Here is a 13,507-nt window from a genome sequence, read left to right as displayed (position 1 = left end):
TCGTCTCTTTCCGCCGGCGCGAGATTGGTGGTGGTGGCCTGAGACTAGGCACAACGGACGTAAGTCTACTTGGGAAGGATGTCAATGGCGTTATATGCTCACTGCATCGTTCACCGCTTCGAGTGTAAGAGGTGTGTCCTCCGGAGATGAAGCGCTCATCTACTTCAGCGCAAGTAGCAGACGGACCGGTAGCGATCTCAGCTTCACAGGGCAACGGACACTCTTCACCACCTAACGACAAGCCCGACCCCAGGCTGCCAAAGCGCTTCGTACACCCTCTGACTAAGGAGAATATCGTCATTTGCAGCAGAAGCAACCTGAGCTGGGGCGAGAAAGAAGTAGCTCGGCTAGAGACGACAAGGAATGGCGTCAAGCAAATCCTCGCTCTACAGCTCGATCGTCCTTTCATAGTGGGGCGAGCAAAGGATTGCGACTACGTGGTCAGCTCAAAGTATGCTTCGGGGCGTCATTTGAGGCTGCTTGCCCACACAACAGACTCTGGACACATGTTCGTATCTTGTGAGGACCTATCGTCCAATGGTCTCCTTTGGAATGGCCGCAAGCTCAGCCAAGCAAAGCTACTACTTGGGAAAGGGGACATCATCGAGATCCCTCGCTGTCAGGCCTTCGCATACAGACATCTTCAAGGTGACCCTCCCCCTTCAGAGACCAAGGATGGCAAGGAAGAAGGTGCGAATGCTCGCAGAATCGGTCACCGCTACACCATCATGAGTCGCATCCTCGGCACTGGATCGTTCTCTCAGGTTTACCTTGCCTGCGATGGAAAGCAGAAGAAGCAGATTGCCTGCAAGAGACAATGTATGCGTAAGACCGAGCGGCAGGACTTTATCAACATGGAGCGGGAGCTGATCATTCTCTCGAAGCTTCGTCATCCCAATATCAACTCTGTCATCGAGTGGATACAGGAGGACTCGTGGCTTTACCTCTTCATCGAAATCGTCACAGGGAGCGACCTCTTCAATTGGACACTCAAGCAAGGACGAGCCACTGAAGGCGAGGCAATCTTCATTGCCTATCAGCTTCTCTTGGCCCTCTCTTTCTTACATGAAAGGAACATCGCCCACCGTGATGTCAAGCCGGAGAATGTGCTCCTCCTCTCTGCCGGTACTCGCTTTCCCCATGTTCAGCTGGCTGATTTTGGTCTGTCTTGGGAAGAAGACACCACGCCAAAGGTGGGCTTAGATGGCAGGGCGATCGCTTTGCCGCCTCGCGCTTTCACTCAGAGCGGCACAGTGGCATACCAGCCTCCTGAATTTCACATGAGCGCGGTGTTGCGGACCGGATACAATCCCTACCTAGACGACTCGTGGGCATTGGGCTGCACACTCGCTCTAGTGCTCCTCGGTCTTCACCCATTCGACCAATCTGGCGCAAGCCCCGGCGCAGACTTTACTTTCTATGTCCAAGAGCACCTGCTCACTGAAGGCGTAACCACTCGCGAGGAACTTGAGGCGAAGAACTGGTGGATCGAAGAAAAGCCACCGGACGAAGGCGGCAATGCTGAAGAGGAAGACCTTGCCAAAATTGCGAAAAGGGACCTGGTCCGTCGCATCTTCGAAGGGCTCCACTGGCGTGACTACCCTGAGGAGTTCCGACCATCTCTGGAAGGTATGTGAGCTACTGTTGAGAGAAGTGATGTGGGAGGAGAGCGATTGTGATCTAAGGGAGTTGTTAGCTGAAGTCCGCTTGTCTTACTCCCTCTATCGACCCTGTCGCAGGTCAAGCGCTCATCGAGTCTCTTCTCCAGCCGCAACCCGAGAAGCGATGTACGATCGCAGATGCTCTCGAGAGTGCCTGGATCTCCAAGCCATGCAACGAATTGAAGCTCATGGTGAGGATAGGTTGGTACCTGCGAGGGAGCTGCGACTGGCTGTCTCACCAGATCCCCTGCTTCTCTCCCCTCTCAGTACGAGACTCGCGTCCTTCGCAATTCTTGCGTCAAGAAGGGCAGCAGAAAGAGACGAGCAGACGATGGAGCTGATTGCTTGCTTCGCTCTGCATAGTCAGAGGTCCCTCTCTTCGTAGTTCCCAGGTTCAGAATTTCACTGTACTTCAGCCATACTATACCAACAGCCCACATTTTCAAACATCAGACATTCGACTTGGTCACTCCGAGTACCAGTAGGGATATACGCCGCATATGCATTGAATACGTATGAGTGACAAAATGTTCTATGCTCCACCGACGAGCTGTTGGATAGAAGAGGGGTAGAAGAGGATGTGAGCTTTACGATCTGGATGAATAGCGAGCTCTCGCTCGCCGGTGTATGGGGCAGAGGTCTCAAGGAGACAGACAGATGACTCACGATGTTGTTAATCGGAATGTGAATCAACTTGACAAAGTAGCCGATGAAACCCATCACTGCGAAGCCCATGCCCACCATCCTGCAGATCTGAATGAACTCTACCAGAGCGTGAGAGGAGAAGTACGACAGAGGGGGAAGGTGGTCAGTCTCGCACGTAGCTCTTCTGGGCTCGTCTCTGATATCTCTCTGCCTCTCTCTGCAAGTCGCCACAACGACCATACCAATGGTCTTGCCTCATGCCTCTCTCTCTCCCCTCTTCGATACTCACCCTTTTGTGATGGCTTTGTACACCTAGTCATGAACTGAGTTCCCTCCTTGACGAAGCTCTGCGGAATCTCGATGAACTCCTTGATGGTGTCTGCCATGGTCGCCGAGGTTGTAGATGGGTTGGCTCAGCAGCAGAGGTAGATAGAGGTGGTGATGGTAGGCCAGGCGACGTTGCTATGCTTGTATTGCTTGCTGGAAGGCTTGGTGGAAGCCTGGCTCGCTCGTCCCCCGCTCACCAGAGCCTCCAGGCTGGAAGCGGAGAGAGCGTGGCTGCTGCCTCTGAGCGTGGCGGCCAGCGACGCGCGGAAGCGGGGCCCAGAGGCGTGGCTCACAATTCCCCGCCATGGCCATGGGAAGCAACACTTTGGGTCGAACCCCCCTCGCTTACACCTCCTTGTCTGTCATCATCGACTCATCCTTCCTGTCACTAGCAAGCACGTTGTAGCATATACTCAAGCATAGAGCAGAGCAGTCGCTGTACACGTTACGACTGCGACACGAAACGCACGAAGACGACACCGCTCGAAGCATCCCTGCCCTCAAGTTTCACCCTCCGCGACGAGAGCTCTTCGCCATAAGCCAGGCCAAACCCCAATCCTATCTCTGCACCCTCGTCCCCAGCAGCCCCAGGCTACTTACTCAAGATGGGACAACAAGGAAGTCAATTGTTGAAAGACATTGAGGAGAACTCAAATTGTAAGTGTCCAGGCCAGCAGACTGCTCGCTTCCGCGAAGCTTCAGCATCGTCGTGGTCCCATGTCTCCCTCCACTCACCTGCCCACCGCTCCACCCATGCTTTCGTCCACAGTCTCCAAGGCTGAGATCACAAGACTCAAGCGCAGGTTCATGAAGCTAGACAAGGACGGTTCTGGCTCCATTGACAAAGACGAATTTCTACAAATCCCCGCCATCGCCAACAACCCCCTCGCCCTCCGCATGATCGCCATCTTTGACGACGATGGAGGCGGAACTGTTGATTTCCAAGAATTTGTTGCTGGTCTCTCTGCCTTTTCTTCTCAAGGGTCAAGAGAGGAGAAGCTCAAGTTTGCATTTAAGGTGTATGATATGGATCGGGACGGATTGATCAGTAATGGAGAGCTCTTCTTGGTGTTGAAGATGATGGTGGGGAACAATCTCAAAGATCAGCAATTGCAGCAGATTGTTGACAAGACGATTATGGAGGCAGACAAGGATGGGTGAGCAGAGTAGACGCTAGTCGAGAGCAGCCGCTGAACGATGAAGAGCTGACGGAATTTCACCTTCCCCTGTTCGTGCTCACACCAGTGACGGCAAGCTCTCGTTCCAAGAGTTCACAGATCAAGTGGCAGCCACAGATATTGCCAGGCAATTGACGCTGGACGTGAGTGACGGTAGTACTCGGCGAATAAGGGGAGTGTCGATCTCTGACAAACCTGTCCACCATTCACTTCTCACAGGAGATCTTCTAGCTTCAGACGGAGACAGTATCCGCACGCATATTGGTCATGATCGCACTCGCCAATGCCATTCTTCACGAGCAGACTTCCCCTCATAAGCAGCCTAGAAGATGGACATCTGACAAATGGGGAGCCGGTACTGGTCCAGCTTCCAATACTCCCTTCTCACACCCCTCCAGACTTCCTCTTTGTCTTCCATCTTGACGGGTACCGTCTCCCATTCGGTCTCCATGCCCACATCCCGCAGGTCCAGCTCGGAGAGGCGAGTATAGACGTCGTAGCTGGAGATGGAAAAAGGGGCGTGGATATAAGTCAGAAGCTGAGGGACCGAACAGCTCGACCAAGCCTGCTACTCACAAGAAGCGATTTGTCCCGGCCAAGCCGTGGAAGAAGCTGAATCTAGCCTTGCGTCCATTGAGTACATTAGGCAACAGGTCGAAGAGCTTCTTTAGATCGCGGTAGTCCTGCGCAAAGGGGTCGGCATACACTACATCAAACTCGCCCAGCTCCGGGTCGAGCAGCGCATCCTCCCAGCGCTTGGGTATCAGCTCCACCCCTTCTGCCTTGGAGATGGCTTTCGACTTGAAGTACTTGATTGCGTCTGGGTGAGGCTCGACGATGACATGCCGGGCAGGCTTGTACTCCTGGAAAAAGTCATCGACGATTCCCAGACCGTAGCCGATGTTGAGGACGCGGAACCCCTCGGTCCTGCGCTCGCCGTCTTCATCGTGCACCTCGTACCGGGGTGGGAAGTCTTTACACAGCGCATCGGCCGAGCGTCGCATGATGTTGGTCTCCCAGCCTGCCATGACCATGTTGTCGTCCTGGTCTAGACAGCGCTCTTTACCCTTTTCGTCGGTGAAGAAGCGGAGGGGCGAGGAGAGAAAGGCGAGGTTGGAATTGGCGAGCTCATTTGCAGGAGCGGTCAGAGTCATGACCGTATCGGAATCTTCGCCGCTGTGAGCGACGGAGCCGCCAGCGTCGCCAGATGCTTCCTTGACATCGCTTCCCGCCGCCTCGGCTTCTTCACCTTCCTCGCCTTCTCCCGATTGACTGGCCTGCTCCTCAGCTCGTTCTGCTAGGGCATTCAGGAGCAGTGTCTGCCGTACTCCCTCTGAGGAAGGAGCAATCGATGCAGCCTGTCAGTCATACTCACTAAAACATCAGCTCAATGCAGATTCCGTTACACTCACCATCCAACAAGGCCCTATAAGCTCCTTCCCAGTTCCCACTCCAAGCCACCTCCCCAGCCGTCACACCATGAATATCCACTGCATTCCAGATTGCGCCATTCCTCAGCAGATACTTGATGACGTGTGTGTGACCTCGTTCTGCTGCAAAATGGAGGGCTGACCATCCGAGGCAAATTGGTGATTCATACCATGGTTGAGCAAGTGCGGAGGGGGTAGTGGAAGAAGAGGAGGGATCGGAGTCGGAGGGAGGGGTGGTCAGAAGGGATTTGATCGTCAGGAGATCGCCGGCGGAGGCGGCTGCGAGGAGCTGCTCGTTGGGAGAAAGAACTGCGGAGGATGAACCTGAGGCAGCGCTTTCCGTCATGATGGTGATGATGATGGGCAGGTGAGGCTTATAGGTGCTCCAGCCTCACGAGTAGAATAATGGTGGTGAGGAGTAGGAACATCTGCTCCGCCATAAATTTCAATCGACGCTGCTGCAGCCGGAAAGGCGCCGAGGCCACTCACTCCATTTCCTCAGGTAGAACATTAGTCTACCAGCGACGCATTACTGCCATACCTTCCGCCCCTCATCTACAGGATCTCACCATGCCTTCTGCAAGCCGTAGGCAGGTAGTCTCTCCTCTACCTCCTCCACCACGCACCCTATATGCCCTCGGTCTGGAAGGCTCGGCCAACAAGCTCGGTTGCGGCATCACCTCGCACGCACCAGACGGCTCCGTCTCCATACTGTCCAATGTCCGGCACACCTATGTCACTCCTCCCGGGCATGGTTTCCAGCCAGGAGACACATCAAGACATCACCGACAGTGGATCCTGCAGGTAGTGGGCGAGGCAGTGAGGAGGAGTGGGAAGACACTGGAGGAGTGCGACTGCATCTGTTTCACTAAAGGTCCTGGGATGGGCGCTCCACTTGCGAGCGTGGCACTTGTAGCTCGCACCCTGAGCATGCAGTACAATGTTCCACTCGTGCCCGTGAATCATTGTGTCGGCCACATTGAAATGGGTCGCACCATCACCGGCGCGCAGAACCCCGTAGTGCTGTACGTCTCGGGAGGCAATACTCAGGTTATTGCATATTCGGCGCAGCGCTATCGCATCTTTGGCGAGACGCTGGACATCGCCGTAGGGAATTGTCTGGACCGCTTTGCCCGAGTCATCGGGCTGAGTAATGACCCTTCACCGGGATATAACATCGAGCGAGAGGCCAAGAAGGGCAAGTACCTCCTCCCACTGCCGTACGCTACAAAGGGAATGGACGTAGCCCTGGGTGGTATTCTGGCTTCTGTAGAGGCGTACACGAGGGACAAGCGGTTCAAGCCCAATCCGGGTAGCAAGATTCCGGCTTTCGGAACGGGAGATGCTAGTGGTAGTACAGAGGATTGGGGCAAGATGGCCAATGGCGAAACCTGGTCTGGCGATGGTAGGCACGTCGGTCGACCTCTAGGACAAGACGGGACTGAAGTCGAGGAAGAGGACGAGGAGGGGGAGAACCCTAATGATCCACTTGCCCGCACGGCGGCACAAGTTGATGAGATCACACCTGCGGACTTGTGCTTCTCCCTGCAAGAACACGTCTTCTCTATGCTCGTTGAGATTACAGAGAGGGCAATGGCTCACATTGGATCCAAGGAGGTGCTCATCGTGGGAGGTGTGGGAGCAAACAATAGGTTGCAGAAGATGATGGGTGTTATGGCTGAAGAACGAGGAGGCAAAGTCTTCGCTACAGATGAGAGGTGAGCTTACGCGGTACACAGGTACGCAGAGACTGACCGGCGGCGCTGACATTGACGAAACCTTCCTTGTGACCCTTGGCAGGTTCTGCATCGACAATGGCATCATGATCGCCCACGCCGGTCTTCTTTCCTTCCGCATGGGACACACGATCCCTCTGGAGAAGAGTACCGTCACTCAGCGCTTCAGGACAGATGCTCCCTTTATCAGTGTGAGTAGAATCCTGTGGCAGAGCGCGCAGACATACAGTATGCGGGCACTGACAACGGCCTCTCTCCCACCCACCTGCTCGCATAATCACTAGTGGAGAGCTTGAGAGTGTCCACTTACCCTTGTTGTTGCAATCTGTATATTAGTCTTGATGCGCTCGAGGGGGGCGACGGTCGACCGTGCCTTTCCCTCTCCCGCAATATTGTACATCTGTCCCCGAAGTGACCCGCGATAAGCCTCCGCCCGTACGATGCACGTCGCTCTAAATGCGTCTCCTTCCTCAGTCCTCGACGACCTTGACCTGCTCCACTCCATCGGGCTGCGCATGAACGATGGCTGCCACGTCCTCCCCTAGCCCCTTCACCTCCGGGTCATCCCTTGACACCACTTCCACCCCGCCAATGTTGTCCGCTTCCCCAGTCGGGTCACCCGTGTTCACCCCCGAGGCCGGATCAGCCTCGATGGCATCTGATGTGGGCTCAGCGGTAGGAGCTGATGTCTCTTGCCGTGCTTGCTCCTCGGCTAGCGGGTCTGAAGGGGGCACTCCATCGAGGGGTGGATGCAGCTCTGAGTCGACCTGAGGTGTAGGCACGACTGGCGCTGCCTCTCCCGACGCGTCTTCAGCTGCTTCAGGGGCTACTGGTGTGACTGCCTTCGCGGGCGGCAGCTTCTTATCCTCCGGCAGAGGTCCACCGATACGAATCGTCTGGTGCTTTTGGGGTATATCTGCCACCTCTTCCTCATCCTCGTCTTCCTCCTGCACGTCCTCTGCCTCTCCAGCTTCCTCGTCCTCCGCTTGATCAGCCTCTGCTGCCGCCTCGCCAATCTTGACAGCCATGGCAGGCGTCATAGAGATGTCTTCCGCACCGGGTAGGGTAGCGTCTGGGTCGTCTGTGGTAGCAGCAGCGGGTACAAGAGGCTCGACTTGTGTCTCGTCAAAGAGATGCTGCCCTTGGGTTCCCTCTGCAGCATTCAGCACGCTTTCAGCGGTGCCTTCTGCTTTCAAGCTCGCGTCATCCATCACCACATCTTCCCCTGTAGTGCCAAGTAGAGTTGGCTCAGAAGTAGACGCGGCAGCAGGGGCTGGGACTTTTAGGTCCACTTGACCGGTGGAGGAGGAAGAGGTAGCCTGTTGCTGTGAGGATGAGGAAGCGTAGATGTACCGAGCATCTTCTTCCTCTGGGAAAGATCGTGGTTGACGGTTGGTAGCCTTGACCCACTTGAGCACCTTAATGCGGGCTGTAGGGTGTGGCAGCACCCATTGCCGTTCGTACACGCTAGAGAGAGGGAAGAGAGTGGGGGTGGTGTGAGGTGCAGTCCCTTTACGGCGCTCAGTGACCTGGCTTACGTTCGAATACTCACGGCACGGGCTCCTTTGCTGGATTTGGGGCATTGGCAGCCAGGAAGCGACCTCCGTAACGAGAAGCCATGATGACGACAATACGAGAAGGAAGGCAAGGTGGTTGATGGTATGGAAGCTGGAAGGGTGTGAGTAGTCTAGCGGACCACCCTCAGACGGAAAGGAAGCGCGACGGGCGACGGAGCGGAAGAAGAGGCCAGGCAGCGAGAAGAAGTGAACAAAGAGGGAGGTGAAAGTCCAATATTGTCCTCGGCAGCCAATCACCTCGCCTCTCGAGTACAGCCATGGCAAGTCTACTGAGAACGTCGCTGGCTCAGAGCCGCAGTCTGCAAGCTACGGCAAGCAGCAGCAGGACAACGCTGGACTGGACCGCAACTCGGCACTACGCCTCCTCGACCTCGTCCTCTTCCAAGGGTCCTGGCCAATCCTCTGCCAGGCCTACACCTCCGCCCCCAGCTCCTCGTCCTACACCTCCCCCGGCACAGCAGCGTCCGCCGCAAGCATCTGGCGCCCCTCCTCCGCCGCAGAAGAAGCCTCTGTCTCAGTCGTCAGTAGCTTCAGAGCAGGACAAGCTTCCTCTCCCATGGCTCTCTCGCCCCTTGGGCGTCCCCATCAAACCCCTCTCGGCTGCCAGTGCTGCCGCCTTGCCCAAACGCAGCAGCAAAGAGCGAGCGCAGGACTATCTCTCGGGCGGCAGACAGAAGGAGCGTGAGAACATCGTCAAGTCGGCCACAAAGGGTTACTTCCACGACTTTCACTCCCTCAAGGCTCATGGCGGAAAGACTTGGAGGGCTCCAGCTACGATGATTCGAGAGGATAGGGCGCTGTGGTTTCCACAGGTCAGCGGGACTTGCCTTGCTGATCGTACAACGAAGGATACTGTGGAAATGACTGCGGGAAAGGTCAGCGTGATTGCTCTCCTAAACAGCAGGATCTCAGAGGTGAGTGCATCAGTTGAGTGCATGTACGCAGCGTCTGCTAGTCTCTAACCCCGTTGCTCTTGCCGCCTGCGATGCCTTGCAGGAACACACCAAATCCTTCTTCTCCCCCACCCTCGACCTCTACTCCTCCCATCCCAACTTCCAACTCCTGCAAGTGAATCTGCAGCCCAACCTGCTCAAGCACTACCTCATCTCCCTCTTCCTCTCCTCGTTGCGCTCCCAAATACCCGAACCACTACAAAAGGGCTACCTGCTGACCAAGTTGGACCTGGACAATCCGAGTGCAGGACATGGCAGGGTGCATAGAGAGGATATGGGAATGGCGAATAAGCACGTTGGGTATACGTACCTGGTGGATCAGAATGGCAAGATCCGCTGGGCGGGGGGAGGATTTGCAGAGAAGGGTGAGAGAGAGGCGTTGCTCGCCTGCACAGGAGTACTGCTGGGTAGAGGTTCGGGGGCATAAGTGAAGGCTCGAGACAGTCGCCCAGCTTTTGCGAACAGAGAGCGTGTGGTCACATCATGATGCCGTTGGGGATCTTCTGAGTTCAACAGGAATAAGGGATATGTAACATTAGAGCATACGGTGCAGGAATGCAGTCAAAGGGTATCACAATCAGCACCTCGGGGTATCGGTATCAGTGTGGCTGCTAGTCCTCCTCCTCCAGCAAGCTCTCGAGGACAACTCCCTCCTTCGGCGTGGGGAATGGCACATGCTGAGGACTCAAGTCCTCCGGAAAGCTCTCGTGCAGAGCAGACTGGATCGCTGCCTCTTGGGAGGGGTCGCGCTCCGAGTGAGAGAGACTCTGAGCCTCGCCCGCCCGCTCTGTCGAGGAGAGGGCCGCAAAGGATTCCATGACCTTGTGCGCCGAGGCTGGGTTATGCTGGAGATCTTTTTGTCCCTCCAGAGAGAGGTCCCATGCTCGTGGAACGAGCGCTAACGGCATCAACCACTGTAGACCACATACATAACGTGAGAATTACATCAGCGAAGGCCTCGTGTTTGTTGGCCAGTCCGTCTCTGCAGATGCAACTCACCGTGGCAGCAAGAACGACTCCATTGCCCTGATCGACGGCCTGTATCGCCCTAAACTCCACATCGACCGTCATACTAATGTAGCGAATGTACGGCAGCAGCTCAAACAGACCACCAGCTGTCACCATCATCGACAGGACGTTCAGCACGCTACCAGAGACGTTGTGTGCAGTCTGTAGGTACTGCATCGTAGGGGTGGGAAGCGTCACCTCGAAGCCCCACCAGAAGACGAAGATGGCCATGCGGTCCAGAGGAGGATGGATGTCGTCGTTAACTGCCGTCTGCTCGAGGAGAGCTCCGGATGCCTCTCCGAGTCTTCCCAGGACGGCTGTGCTTGCGAGGCTGATCACTGATATGCCAAATGTTGGCAGTGCGTCACTGGTACCGGCATCAGTAGAGTCAGCCTTGGTCGAACTCGCCTTCTCGAGGCTATGGCTAGGCATCAGAGCGGCTTCTTCATCAGTACGGTCGAGGCATACGGCTTTGAGAGGGCATTTGCCGTGAGGTGTTGGCGAGGCGAGTGGACTTGCGGCGGAGAGGGCCTGTGCCTCCTTCTCCTCGGCTGCATTGATGGACAAGCGCTTGACGAGCAGACGACGAGCCCGGACCAATAGGTCAGAAGTACCTTTGGAGGCCTCACTGTTGTCAGGTAGCGCGTCGACCTTCTGAACAGAGACGAGCGCTCGCTCAGCTGCACTCTCAGAAGTGGCAGGCAGAAATCCCACAGAGCTCGCACCATCGAGCGCTCTGACTTTACTGATGATCCGAGGAGCAGCCTTCCTGTCGAGAAGCGCCTTCTTGAGACTGACTGCTTGCTTGCGGGTAATTGCGTCTCCTGTGCCTCCTTTGTTCTGCTTCTTGACGATGAGACAGGCGCAATTCTGCGAGGGAGCGCTCAGCATCTGCTCGAGCACCTTTGCATGCCGTATAGCGATAGCCTCCTTCTTCGTCACCTGAGGTCTCAAGGGTACTGCAGAGGACCGCACAGGGGCCTTCGAATCCTCGGTGTGAGCTTTTCCTGTCCCTCCAACAGCAGACGACCCCTTGCCTGGCGCTGCCTTTGACCAGTCGATGCTGGACTTGCGCTTCGTGAAGACTGGGGAGAAAGCGCTAGCCTTCGCTTGTTGACCAGGGGCTGAGTCGTCGACTGAAGGGTTCAGAGAAGATTTCAATTGCCGTTGAGTGAGGGAAGACCTCGGTGTAGCTTCTGCGCTGGGCTCTACTGGTGGAAAACTTGCCATTGCTACCTTTCTTGTTTCTTTCTAGATGAACTATGAGGATCGAAGGGACCTTCGATGTGCAAGTGCGGTATAAGACTCCTGCACGACTGGAGATGGGATCGAAGTTAGCTTTTCGTAACAAAGTCGGTAGGATGAAGTGCGAGGCGTGAGTACAGTGCAGTGGGATCAGGTACGGGACTTTGTACCAGGCAGTGTCAAGTAGTCTAGGTGAATTGAAGTGAAATTGTAAAGACGTGGCAAATGAGATGACGAGGTTGCAGCGCTTTCAGGGGCTCGATCCCGGAAATGCGAGGCTGGGTATATGCGGCCCCAAGCGGCGGAGGCGGGGCCAAGTGGATCACGGTCCTTGCTTAAGAGTGTGTGTGAAGTGGAGTATGGTAGTGGTCATGATGAGTACTTTCATACGCTTCGCATTCTGTTCCAGACAATGGATCTGATATGTCCGCCCCGGCACATCGTAGGAAGGACCAGGTCACGGTGAAGGAGTGAGTGAGTGAGCGAGCGGGGAAGGGGGCGAATGCGGGGTCGACAGTCAGGGTGCAGAGTGCAGCCGTGCGCGCGTGGCTCAGTCCGTCGCGCGGTGCCTGAATGGGGTCCCGCCCACTAGTGACGCACCTCCCAACTGATAGCGACCTCGACTGACTGACGGCGTCCACCTTGCCCGGCCCTTATACCCTACTGGAAGACAATCCAGACCGCACTACCCCTTCTTCCTAGCTCCCTTTCCACAACAGTGACCACGAGGCATTCTCATCCTCACCCTATACCCATCGGCTCGGCGGCTCAGAGATGGGCAACGCCGCTTCCAATGAAGCCCAGCAGCCAAAGGATGCAACGGCCTTAGGTCGCCCGAGATCCCATGCCGGGGCGACCTCCCAGCCTGCCACTCCTGGTGGAAGCTCGTTGGGCAGGGGATGGAGCCGGCACGGGTCCATCAGAAGAGGAGTCTCCCAGACCCCGGTCCAGAATCCTACCCGCAACCCCTTCTCTCGGGAGGATTCAGCAGGGCCCTCTCTCGAACGGCAACTCTCCACCACCACCACTACTGGCAGTACCTCTGCTCAGGCGCGTCGACCACGGGCTGACTCTGCCTCGACTGCAACAGGTCCAAGGGCCGAAAGCCTCACCCCGAATGCATCCAGAGAGAGAGCAGCCACTGCTTCATTTGACACTCCTTTGACGAAGCCTGGCGGGCCGGCTGGTCGATCAGCAAGCATCAGCGTTGGGCTGAGCAGTCACCTCCTCAAAAGGCCAACCAAGCAGGGCACACTGCAAAGCTCAGATCTGCAGGATACGGAAAGTGAACTCAAGGAGCATCCAGGGAGGTGAGTGTTAGACGAACGGAGGTCCTTGTGCTTCCTTGACTGTAGCTGACCCCGCATGTTTCCCAGTCCTGAGCAACAACCTTCGGAGCGCGGTAGAGCCCTTGCGCCGGCTCTGGATCTTGCGACTTCCTCATTTGGCCCACAGACTATCATTTCACCGCATCTCTCGCCAAGCATTGCAACCGATGCGCAATCCGTTTCTGGAACGACTAGTAGCCACCTCACTCCAGCCGGAGCGTCTCCCCAGCTGACTCCGTCAACAACGCGGCCGTTCGGTCGAGGTGTCGCGGCTATTTTCGCGAACGCAGGTCAGTCTTCAGCCGCAACAGCCGTTTCAACGTCGCAACTTGGCAGTGCTCTAGAGGGCAATCTTGACCCCGGATCAGTGTCTGACCGCACGGGCGCTGGGGGCTCAGAGGCTCGATCTGTCGATGCTG

General features: G+C 56.1%; 9 protein-coding genes across 9 annotated transcripts; 5 read left to right on the top strand and 4 right to left on the bottom strand.

Annotated features, from left to right (window-relative positions):
* Positions 1-8: 8 nt before the first annotated feature.
* Positions 9-1,705, top strand: BCV69DRAFT_38735 (kinase-like protein). Its single transcript, XM_025495244.1, has one exon. The coding sequence runs from the start codon at positions 147-149 to the stop codon at positions 1,635-1,637; it is 1,491 nt and encodes a 496-aa protein (XP_025346588.1). The 5' UTR covers positions 9-146; the 3' UTR covers positions 1,638-1,705.
* A 262-nt stretch (positions 1,706-1,967) lies between these two features.
* Positions 1,968-2,692, bottom strand: BCV69DRAFT_272012 (protein translocase SEC6; the record flags this gene model as incomplete). Its single annotated transcript, XM_025490965.1, has 3 exons — positions 1,968-2,211; positions 2,328-2,425; positions 2,596-2,692. 3 exons carry the CDS (start codon positions 2,690-2,692, stop codon positions 2,194-2,196), a joined length of 213 nt encoding a protein of 70 aa, XP_025346587.1. The 3' UTR covers positions 1,968-2,193.
* A 455-nt stretch (positions 2,693-3,147) lies between these two features.
* On the top strand, positions 3,148-4,213 carry BCV69DRAFT_38718 (putative CNB1-calcineurin B, regulatory subunit). The gene is made up of 4 exons (XM_025495243.1): positions 3,148-3,290; positions 3,403-3,790; positions 3,879-3,954; positions 4,031-4,213. The coding sequence occupies exons 1-4, from the start codon at positions 3,239-3,241 to the stop codon at positions 4,040-4,042; spliced, it is 528 nt and encodes a 175-aa protein (XP_025346586.1). The 5' UTR covers positions 3,148-3,238; the 3' UTR covers positions 4,043-4,213.
* BCV69DRAFT_284058 (hypothetical protein) lies at positions 3,653-5,661 on the bottom strand. Its single transcript, XM_025492911.1, has 5 exons — positions 5,224-5,661; positions 4,388-5,144; positions 4,032-4,311; positions 3,879-3,955; positions 3,653-3,790 (listed from the first exon to the last, which is right to left on the bottom strand). The coding sequence occupies exons 1-3, from the start codon at positions 5,585-5,587 to the stop codon at positions 4,134-4,136; spliced, it is 1,299 nt and encodes a 432-aa protein (XP_025346585.1). The 5' UTR covers positions 5,588-5,661; the 3' UTR covers positions 3,653-3,790; positions 3,879-3,955; positions 4,032-4,133.
* A 68-nt stretch (positions 5,662-5,729) lies between these two features.
* On the top strand, positions 5,730-7,544 carry BCV69DRAFT_284056 (peptidase M22 glycoprotease). Its single transcript, XM_025492910.1, has 3 exons — positions 5,730-6,959; positions 7,042-7,168; positions 7,262-7,544. The coding sequence occupies exons 1-3, from the start codon at positions 5,812-5,814 to the stop codon at positions 7,271-7,273; spliced, it is 1,287 nt and encodes a 428-aa protein (XP_025346584.1). The 5' UTR covers positions 5,730-5,811; the 3' UTR covers positions 7,274-7,544.
* Positions 7,357-8,651, bottom strand: BCV69DRAFT_294612 (hypothetical protein). Its single transcript, XM_025493875.1, has 2 exons — positions 8,530-8,651; positions 7,357-8,444 (listed from the first exon to the last, which is right to left on the bottom strand). Exons 1-2 carry the CDS (start codon positions 8,595-8,597, stop codon positions 7,448-7,450), a joined length of 1,065 nt encoding a protein of 354 aa, XP_025346583.1. The 5' UTR covers positions 8,598-8,651; the 3' UTR covers positions 7,357-7,447.
* A 35-nt stretch (positions 8,652-8,686) lies between these two features.
* Positions 8,687-10,141, top strand: BCV69DRAFT_38659 (hypothetical protein). Its single transcript, XM_025495242.1, has 2 exons — positions 8,687-9,468; positions 9,551-10,141. The coding sequence occupies exons 1-2, from the start codon at positions 8,812-8,814 to the stop codon at positions 9,932-9,934; spliced, it is 1,041 nt and encodes a 346-aa protein (XP_025346582.1). The 5' UTR covers positions 8,687-8,811; the 3' UTR covers positions 9,935-10,141.
* BCV69DRAFT_284054 (hypothetical protein) lies at positions 10,004-12,239 on the bottom strand. Its single transcript, XM_025492909.1, has one exon. It carries the CDS (start codon positions 11,743-11,745, stop codon positions 10,348-10,350), a length of 1,398 nt encoding a protein of 465 aa, XP_025346581.1. The 5' UTR covers positions 11,746-12,239; the 3' UTR covers positions 10,004-10,347.
* Positions 12,240-12,385: 146 nt separating this feature from the next.
* On the top strand, positions 12,386-13,502 carry BCV69DRAFT_38644 (hypothetical protein). Its single transcript, XM_025495241.1, has 2 exons — positions 12,386-13,070; positions 13,144-13,502. The coding sequence occupies exons 1-2, from the start codon at positions 12,535-12,537 to the stop codon at positions 13,319-13,321; spliced, it is 714 nt and encodes a 237-aa protein (XP_025346580.1). The 5' UTR covers positions 12,386-12,534; the 3' UTR covers positions 13,322-13,502.
* The last annotated feature ends 5 nt before the right edge of the window (positions 13,503-13,507 follow it).

Source organism: Pseudomicrostroma glucosiphilum, assembly GCF_003144135.1.
Source record: "Pseudomicrostroma glucosiphilum strain MCA 4718 unplaced genomic scaffold BCV69scaffold_11, whole genome shotgun sequence".
Taxonomy (NCBI): domain Eukaryota; kingdom Fungi; phylum Basidiomycota; class Exobasidiomycetes; order Microstromatales; family Microstromataceae; genus Microstroma; species Microstroma glucosiphilum.
This window is presented reverse-complemented; position numbering and strand designations above follow the sequence as displayed.

Coding starts and splice junctions, on each gene's coding strand:
- BCV69DRAFT_284056 (XM_025492910.1), top strand. CDS start 5,812: ATGCCTTCTGCAAGCCGTAGGCAGGTAGTCTCTCCTCTACCTCCTCCA. Junction 6,960..7,041: donor GTCTTCGCTACAGATGAGAG/GTGAGCTTACGC, acceptor GACCCTTGGCAG/GTTCTGCATCGACAATGGCA.
- BCV69DRAFT_38735 (XM_025495244.1), top strand. CDS start 147: ATGAAGCGCTCATCTACTTCAGCGCAAGTAGCAGACGGACCGGTAGCG.
- BCV69DRAFT_38718 (XM_025495243.1), top strand. CDS start 3,239: ATGGGACAACAAGGAAGTCAATTGTTGAAAGACATTGAGGAGAACTCA. Junction 3,291..3,402: donor CATTGAGGAGAACTCAAATT/GTAAGTGTCCAG, acceptor TTTCGTCCACAG/TCTCCAAGGCTGAGATCACA. Junction 3,791..3,878: donor ATGGAGGCAGACAAGGATGG/GTGAGCAGAGTA, acceptor TGCTCACACCAG/TGACGGCAAGCTCTCGTTCC.
- BCV69DRAFT_284058 (XM_025492911.1), bottom strand. CDS start 5,587: ATGACGGAAAGCGCTGCCTCAGGTTCATCCTCCGCAGTTCTTTCTCCC. Junction 5,145..5,223: donor TTATAGGGCCTTGTTGGATG/GTGAGTGTAACG, acceptor CTCCTTCCTCAG/AGGGAGTACGGCAGACACTG. Junction 4,312..4,387: donor GCCGGGACAAATCGCTTCTT/GTGAGTAGCAGG, acceptor TTCCATCTCCAG/CTACGACGTCTATACTCGCC.
- BCV69DRAFT_38644 (XM_025495241.1), top strand. CDS start 12,535: ATGGGCAACGCCGCTTCCAATGAAGCCCAGCAGCCAAAGGATGCAACG. Junction 13,071..13,143: donor CTCAAGGAGCATCCAGGGAG/GTGAGTGTTAGA, acceptor CCCAGTCCTGAG/CAACAACCTTCGGAGCGCGG.
- BCV69DRAFT_294612 (XM_025493875.1), bottom strand. CDS start 8,597: ATGGCTTCTCGTTACGGAGGTCGCTTCCTGGCTGCCAATGCCCCAAAT. Junction 8,445..8,529: donor CCAGCAAAGGAGCCCGTGCC/GTGAGTATTCGA, acceptor CCCTCTCTCTAG/CGTGTACGAACGGCAATGGG.
- BCV69DRAFT_284054 (XM_025492909.1), bottom strand. CDS start 11,745: ATGGCAAGTTTTCCACCAGTAGAGCCCAGCGCAGAAGCTACACCGAGG.
- BCV69DRAFT_38659 (XM_025495242.1), top strand. CDS start 8,812: ATGGCAAGTCTACTGAGAACGTCGCTGGCTCAGAGCCGCAGTCTGCAA. Junction 9,469..9,550: donor TAAACAGCAGGATCTCAGAG/GTGAGTGCATCA, acceptor GATGCCTTGCAG/GAACACACCAAATCCTTCTT.